Source organism: Trichechus manatus, unplaced genomic scaffold, assembly GCF_000243295.1.
Source record: "Trichechus manatus latirostris isolate Lorelei unplaced genomic scaffold, TriManLat1.0 scaffold00065, whole genome shotgun sequence".
Lineage (NCBI taxonomy): Eukaryota > Metazoa > Chordata > Mammalia > Sirenia > Trichechidae > Trichechus > Trichechus manatus.
In genome coordinates, this window is record NW_004444001.1 from 528,988 (window position 1) to 537,125 (window position 8,138).

The 8,138-nt window shown below is 39.2% G+C and overlaps 1 protein-coding gene across 1 annotated transcript in view; it reads right to left on the reverse strand.

Annotated features, from left to right (window-relative positions):
* Positions 1-203: 203 nt before the first annotated feature.
* The window catches only part of SLC26A8 (solute carrier family 26 member 8), a 94,734-nt gene continuing 86,799 nt past the window's right edge, over positions 204-8,138 (reverse strand). Inside the window, exons 18-20 of the mRNA XM_023734095.1 lie at positions 6,221-6,275; positions 5,943-6,121; positions 204-653 (exon numbers count right to left, since the gene is read on the reverse strand). Of these exons, the coding sequence (XP_023589863.1) occupies positions 204-653; positions 5,943-6,121; positions 6,221-6,275 (684 nt within the window). The remainder of the gene's footprint in view (positions 654-5,942; positions 6,122-6,220; positions 6,276-8,138) is intronic.

The following is an 8,138-nucleotide window of genomic DNA, read 5'->3' on the forward strand; positions in this document are numbered from 1 at the left end:
AAGTGAGCCTGGATCAGGAATTCAGAGATAATTCTTGGCACTTAGTATTGTGATCTGAAAGTGTGATCCCTGTGCTGAGCATGGAAAAAAGCAAGCAGATGGAGGAGTCACAAGGCAAGTACTGCTAATTCGTATCAACTCTAGGTCTCCTGACCAAGTAACCCCCGTTTGGGTGGGAGCATTTGCCAAGGGAATCCATCCCCTTAAATCCAGTCTTCCTCCCAGGGATCCTCAGTATCATTGCCCTTGGATGAGTGTAAATCCATATGTTGATGCCTCCTCTCCACTGACCAAGTCTGAGGCTGAGTCTGAGGCTGGGAACTGGGATACGGAGACCGGTGGTACTGTGGAGAATGAGTATGAACCCTTGGCCTGGATTTGGGCTGAGGCTCAGGCTCCATCTCTGTCTCCATCTCCAGCTCCAGATCCATCTCAGGCTCACCCTCCAGCTCAGATGCAGGCTCCAGCTCCGGATCCAGGCCTAGGTCCAAATCCAGCTCATTCTCTTGTTCTGACTCAAGCGTGGGCTCTAGCTCTGACTCTTCCACTGCTTCCTCTACTTCTGGCTCCAGGATTAAAGCCCTGAAGCCTGGACTTGTATTTTTCAGGATTTCCAGATTACTACTGTTCATACGATACTTTGGTTCTTCATTCTGAAATATACACAATTAGTCAGGTTAAAATTTCCAATTAAGTTTGACTTCTGAGCACAAAGAATTTCAGGGTTTAAAGTGCCAGAACTATGGATTCCTGGCAAAATAGAAAAAAATTTCTTGCCTAAATCTACTTTTCATCCTCTTTGTACCCTCTGGTTCCTCAGTTACTCACCATTCTTTAGTTCCATCAACCCCTAACTCCTGATTTCTCCGGCTTTTCTAACTAGCCTGGATCTCATGGGCAACCATGTAAACAGCAGCGATCTTGACAGCTTTCTGAAACCTCCTACCTTCTTGATCTTACTTGTCTTGCCAATCCCCAATGCCATCCTTGGCAGGGCATGTACGGGCCTTCATAATCTGGCCTCTTTCCATCTTTAGCTTTATCTCCAGCTGTGGTCCCCACCTTTTGGTCTAGCCATAAAGTTATCCAAAGATACCTGACTACTGCTTACCTTTGCCTGTCTTGTTTTCATCTCATGCACAAACACTTATCATCCCGGATCCAGAACAAAGATGACCAATTAGGATCACAGCTTTCTTTGTGTTCCAATTGTACCTCACTCACACTTCTATCATACTATCAGTAATATATTGCCTTATTTATTTCCAAACCTATCTCCCCTACTAGACCATAGCTCCTTGAGATAGGACAGTGCCTGGTTCTTGATATCCCTGGTACTAGGCACTAGTCTGTCACAAAGCAGGTGCCCCACAAGTGATCTTCGGAATCTGCCTTCTACAAAGTTAATTGTTCCTGCCCTTTCTGAAACAATGCTCCTGCTTTTCCTCCTACCTTCCTGATTGCTTCTTCCTGGTCTCTTTGTTGTATTCTCTACTTTTGCTGGACTTCTAAATGTTGGCATACCACAAGCTTGATCCTGGGAATTTTTTCTCTGTCTACACTGTCACCATACGTAATCTCATTTAGTCCTATAATTTTTATTGCCATCTGTATGCCAATGACTCTTTGGTTATAACTCTTCCCTGATTTGCAGGTTCATATATCCACTTGCCTTCTTAACATTTCTACTTGGATGTCTAAAAGGCATCTTAAATTTAATATATCTGAAATAGAAATTGCTCCTCTCCTAGTCTTCCCTATCTTAAATGCCAGAAAAAAATCAATATATTCAGTGCCAAGTCTTGATATAAGTCCTGATACAAATATTAGTAATCCAAAAAAGAAAAAAAAAATACTTTTTAAAAGCCACCTGTCACCAATAAACTTAATAAGGATACGTAAGAAGCTATTCTTATTAAATTCAGGAGTAAGACAAGACTCATCACTGTTTCTTAAATTGTTCTGGAAGGTCAAGCGAATGCCGTAAAATATGATACTGAAATAAGAATTCTAACAATTGGAAAGTTGTAAATAATTAATATTATTTGTAGAAAAGATTTTTCTACCTAGAAATCCCAAGAGAATTAATAATGGAACATCTCTTAGGACTAGTAAGAGGATTCAGAAAGCTGACCAAATAGTTTCATAAAAATCAATAGGTTAGAAAAAATAATCAATAGGTTTCCTGTATGCTAGCAATTACCAGTTAGAAAATATAGTGGGAAAGAAGATTGACTTTAAAAAATGCAGTAAAGTATAAAATACATAAAGTATAAAGTAGCTAGGATTATCGATATGAAAAAGCCACAAAATCTTACTATGAAATATTTTAAAAGGCTGAATAAATGTAGAGATAGCCTATGTTCCTGGAGAGGGAGAATGAATACTATAAAGATAGCAATTCTCAAATTATTTTATAGTTTTAATGGAATTCTAATGAAAATTCCAATATGTTTTGTTGTTGTTGTTACTGTTTTGTGGAACCTGATAAAAAATACAAAAATTCGTTTGGAAAATAAATTGATGAGAATGACCAAGCATATTTTGAAATGGAACACTGATGACACAGGACTCTCTAACTCAATGTTCAAACGTACTATAAAGGAATAGCGATGAGGACAGGACAGTGTGATACTGAAGCTATACAGAACAGTGACCCAAAAACTGAGCTAGAAACAGACATTAGCTTTCATAAGAATATAATATTTTATTAAAACAGCATCTCAAATCAGTGAGGAAAGATGGTTTATTCAACAGATGATAGAGTTCAAAATGGTTAGCACTATAGATAAAAAATAAAGATTACTCTTCAACACTATACACTGAAATAAATTGTAACTAGATTAAACAGAGCATAATATAAAAATAAAAGCATAAATATCTAGAAGAAAATGTTATTTATTTACTTTCAAAGTGGGAGGGATTTCTAAACATAAAAAGCAAATGGAAAATAAGAAAAGGAAAGATTAAGAGATATGACTATATAAAATGTAAAAACAAATATGTCAAGAACATCATAATTATAAATTAAAAATAGAGAAACTTCCATCTATAGTAAAGGCATATTAAATAATTCAGACCAACCTTTCGACTGAAGACAACTAGAAGAGCTGAGTGAAATACTGAAAAAAAAAACAACTTTCTCATTTGAAGGCAGCATAAAGCTAACCAGATCATGAAGAATTACTAAGCCAAGATTTTGGAAAAGGTGGAAATTTGAAAGGTAAACCTGGCATTTGTGGCCATTTTTGCCCTGAGGGTATTTAATGACCTGGAAGTGGCACAGATATGCTAAGTGATGCTTTTTATAGCACTAAGAGGTTACAGTTGCAAAAACTGGATGCCAGGGCCTGCCAAGGGCGGAGCTATAGTAAACCTTTCCACAAACTGTAACTGGGCTTTGGGTCATCTGGATGGCCTAGAAAAACTCAAGTCTGAAATCAGATCAAAGTGATCCTGGATTGCTAGTGTCTCCAGGTACCTGGCAAAAGAATCCAGTTCTTTCTGAAGGAAAAATATCATCTTAGCCCTCAAATTATTTCTATAAACATTTTCTAAATAATGTCTGGCATACACCCAAAGATTAACAGGTACCCTAGATTGTGACAGTGAAGGATGCATGTTGAATCTCTAAGGCAGTAGAGTTCTCAAGGTCTGGTCCCTGATCCAGGGTCATTAACATTACCTGGTAATTTGTTAGCAATGCAAATTATCAGACCCCACTCCAGACCCTCTGAATCAGAAATTTGAGGGACTGTGGCACTGAGGTGCCCAGAAATCTGTATTTTAATAGCACATTTAGATGATTCTGATGCATACTAAAGTTTGAGAACTACTTCAAGTCTCCGAGCATAAGCAGGAGGACCTACTGTCAGAGATGTTGTCAAGAGGATTCTTGCTGGGGGTGGGGATTTGAGCCTGATGAGCTCTGAGATCCTGTTCAACCAAAAGGTTTTGTGATTTTATAAATGGAGTGGATTATAGAGCAGAATAGAAAAAAAAAAGTTTAACTCTAGCTATAAGTGGGGGAAAAGTTGTTCTGGATAAGCAGAGGCAGATAACTTGTGAGAATTCTCAACGAAGCATGGGAGATACTTGATAATGAATTACTGAAAAAAAAAAAAGATAAAAGTCATACACAAGCTTGAATAATTTTACTTTTCTACTTCTTGGAATGTTTTTAAACACTTACTACTATGGTAATACTTTCTTTCCATAAAAAATGAGAACATTATTGAAATGTGGTAAGTCGAAGACTCAGGGATTAATTTAAAAATAATTTCTAGTCATTAGATAACATTTTGGTGCCAATCTGTGTTTTAATTTTTTTTGGGGGGGGACTTTTAAGTTACACGATTACTGATTTGAAAACACAGAGGTAAGCCTAGGCCTTTACTTAGCTGTAATTAATGGCTACAAATTCTGGTTTATATGTCATTCTCCTTTGCATTTGGCCAGGCTGAGTTAATCTCGTATCACTCACAATCTAAATAATAGCCTAAGTGTTAGGCTGGCAGAGTCAGCTATTCAGATCTTTACCTCTGTTAGTTCATCTGTTCACCATTGTGTTAGTTTATTAGTTCATCAGTTCTGTTAGTTCACAGATTACCTCTGCTATTCATCCTAAGGGTGGAGGGTGGGAGGTGGATTCTAGAGGTATAGCTAGAAAAGATAGTTTAAATATTTATTCATTGGTATGGCACAGACACTAACCAAAATTGCTCTAAGGGGATTTTTTTTTTTTTTTTTAAAGTATTTTATTGTACTTCAGGTGAAGGCTTACAGAACAGATAGTTTCTCATGTAACAGTAACACACATGCTGTTTTATGACATTGGTTAACAACCCCACAACATTTTAACCCTCTAAATTCTCAACTTTTTTTTTTTCTTTTGTGAAAATACACATAGCCAAAGATACGCCATTTCAAAAATTTTTTTTACATACACATTTAAGTGACATTGACTACGCTCTTCTAATTGTGCTGTTATTCTCACTTAAGATGAAGGCTTACAGGACAAAATAGTCTCCCATTTAACAGTTACTACAAATGTTGCCCTATGACAATGGTTAACAATCTCATAACACATCAACAATATCCTTACTCTACTTTGTGTTCCCTATCATCAGCTTCCTACTCCCCTTCTGCCTTCTGGGCCTTATCACTGGACTCCTGTACCTCGTTACTCTCATGGTTTTACTGGGCTGTCCACTCCCAGGCTGAACAGTGAACCTCGAAGGTAACTTTGCCACTGAGCTAAAAGGGTATCTGGGGGCCATACTCTCGGGGTTTCTCCAGTCTCCTTTAGGCCAGTAAATCTGGTCTTTTTTTCTTTTTTTTTTGTGAGTTAGAATTATGCTCTACATCCTTCTCCAGCTCTGTCCAGAACCCTCTGTTGTGATCCTGGTCAGAGCAGTCAGCGGTGGTAGTCGGGCACCATTTAGCTGTACTGGACTCAGTCCGGTGAAGGTCTTGGTAGCTGTGGACAATTAGTCCTTTGGACTAATCTTTTCGTTGTATCCTGTTCTCTTCATTCTCACTTGCTCCCGAAGAGATGAGACCAGTGGAGTATCTTAGATGGCCGCTCACAGGCTTTTAAGACCCCAGACACAACTCACCAAGGTAGAATGTAGAGCATTATCTTTATAAGTAGTGTCATGCCAATTGAGCTAGATGTTCCTCTAAGGGGATTTTTAAGACCCCCTGCTGGGCTGGGTAAATCCATCTTTACTTGGGAAAGGGTTGTAAATGAGAAGAAGATGCCATGACAGTAGAGACACTTGGGGTCTCAAGTCTAATGCTACTTGTCAATTGGAAACGGATCATTTCAACATTTCAAAATCCGCATAGCCATACTAAATAAACTTTCCTGGACAATGTCTATCTCTTTCTGATCAGGCCTCTCTCCCCACCCCATCCCCAGATGCTTGACATCATCCAACCTTTTCTGAGTAGGTTTCCTGAATCACTGTCTCAGATTCATCCATGCTTAACTCGGAGGAGTCTGGCATCCTCCTTGATAAGGCAAACAGCACAGCATCGTGGAGGGTGAGGAACAGCTGGGCCTTGGTGATGCCAGCATCAAAGAAATCATTCCTCTCCAATCCCCTGATCACAGAAGCTACAAACCAAACCCAGAACACACAAAGAGGTCAGACACCTGGGGAGCAGAGAACCAGGGTGCAAAACACAGCCCTCTCATGGGGTGAAGGATACTCACAGTGACACCCTGCAATGAGCACCAAAATGTTGGCGTTTTGGAAAGCATTGCACATCTGCGGGGAGAGAGTAAATCAGGGTCAGGGATCTTCACAATCAACTAGAAAAGGGCTTTCTAATTAGCTGAGTTTTAAAACTCCTCTGGTCATTCACTTGTCTGGGGTGTAAGTAACTTGGCATTACAGTTCAGCTTCATAACATTTAATAAGTGGACTTCTATATGCAGGAAATGCCAGGAATACAAAAGAGGATCAGACTGTCTCGTGTGGGGGTGGGAAGGGAGAGAGAGGGCTGCTCGTAGTCTCAAGGGGGAAACTGTTCACATAAACAGGTATTGTTCATGTGAGGAAAGTACCAGGACAGAGATGGCACAGGTCCGATGGGAACACACTAGAGAGTCCTCATGAACAACCATATCTTTGTATTATTGCTTAGTGTTTGCATGTGACCCCTTCTCCCTAGAGTTTACTGAGCAGAGTAGGCAAAATGTGGCCCAGAGATGTCCAACTGATACAGTAGGGAACGAAATTCAGAAACCCTGAGGGTTATAATCAGAGCTACTCTGCAAAGTTGCATTTGACTTTAGTAAATATCAGATAACAAAACCAAACCTTTTGCCGTTGAGTCAATTCCGACTCATGGTGACCCCATGTGTGTCACAGCAGAACTGTGCTCCGTAAGGTTTTCAATGGCTATGATCTTTCTGAAGTATACTGCCAGGCCTTTCTTCCAAGGCATCCTACTTACTACTGAGCCAGTGGGAGAAATGAAGTCTTGATACATGCTACAGTATGGATGGAATTATGCTGAGCCAAATAAGCCAATCACAAATGGACAAATATTGTATGACCTCATTTATATAAAAAGACAAGAAAAGCAAATGTATAGAGATCAAAGTTTATCAGTGGTTACTAGGGGCAGGAGGGAGGGGGAAGCAGGGGTTAATGGTGATGGAAAAATTGCATTTATTAAGGGTAGGTTTGCATAGCTGATTATTGTGATTGCGGTCAGTAAGTTGTACACCCGTAAAAAATTGAACTGGCAAAAGTTGTGTGATAGATCTATTTAAAACAATGACAAAACAAAACAAAACAACAAAAAAAGAGTAGCTGCCGAGGCTGCTTATGTACAGCTGAACACCTCATGGGATTTTTTTCCTTGGTTTGGAGATTTAGGGTCATGGTTTCATGTGACATCCTAGTTAAATGGCTTAATAATGCGTTAAGTGCTTCTGTTCTAAACCTCCTACTTCATTGCATAGTGCCTGGGGTCTTACAAGCTTACAAGTGGCCATCCAAGGCACAACAATTGGTCTCTATTCACCCGAAGCAACAGAGGGAGGAGGATATGGAATGTGTGGCTAATTGCCTCCATGAACAACTGCCTGCTTTGCCATGACACCAGAAGAACTGGATGGTGCCCAGCTACCATTACTGAACATTTTGATCAAAGATTCTATAGAAGAATCCTGATCAAAAAGGGGGAAATGTAGAAAGGAATTTCAAATTCTCATGGACTCCACACTTCCTGAAGTTATGGAGGGTAGATAAACCCCTGAAACTACTGCCCTGAGATTAATTTTTAAACTTTAAACCAAAAATATCCCCTGAAGTCTTCTTAAAACCAAATAATAGTTTAGCTTAACTAGTAAAAAAAGGTCTGCCTTGAGCATTATGCTCTTTTAAGAACTATCTATATGGGATCAAATTGACAACAGCAACTTGAAAGATTAGATAGGAACCTTCGGGGGCAGTGAGTTTATGCTAATGAGGGAGGAACAACTCAGAAAAGAAGGGTGAGAATGGTTACACAACTCAAAGAATGTAATCGATGTCACTAAATTGTACAAGTAGAAACTTGAATAAGTGTATGTTTTGCTGTGCATATTCTCAGCACCAACAAAATAAATTTTAAAAATG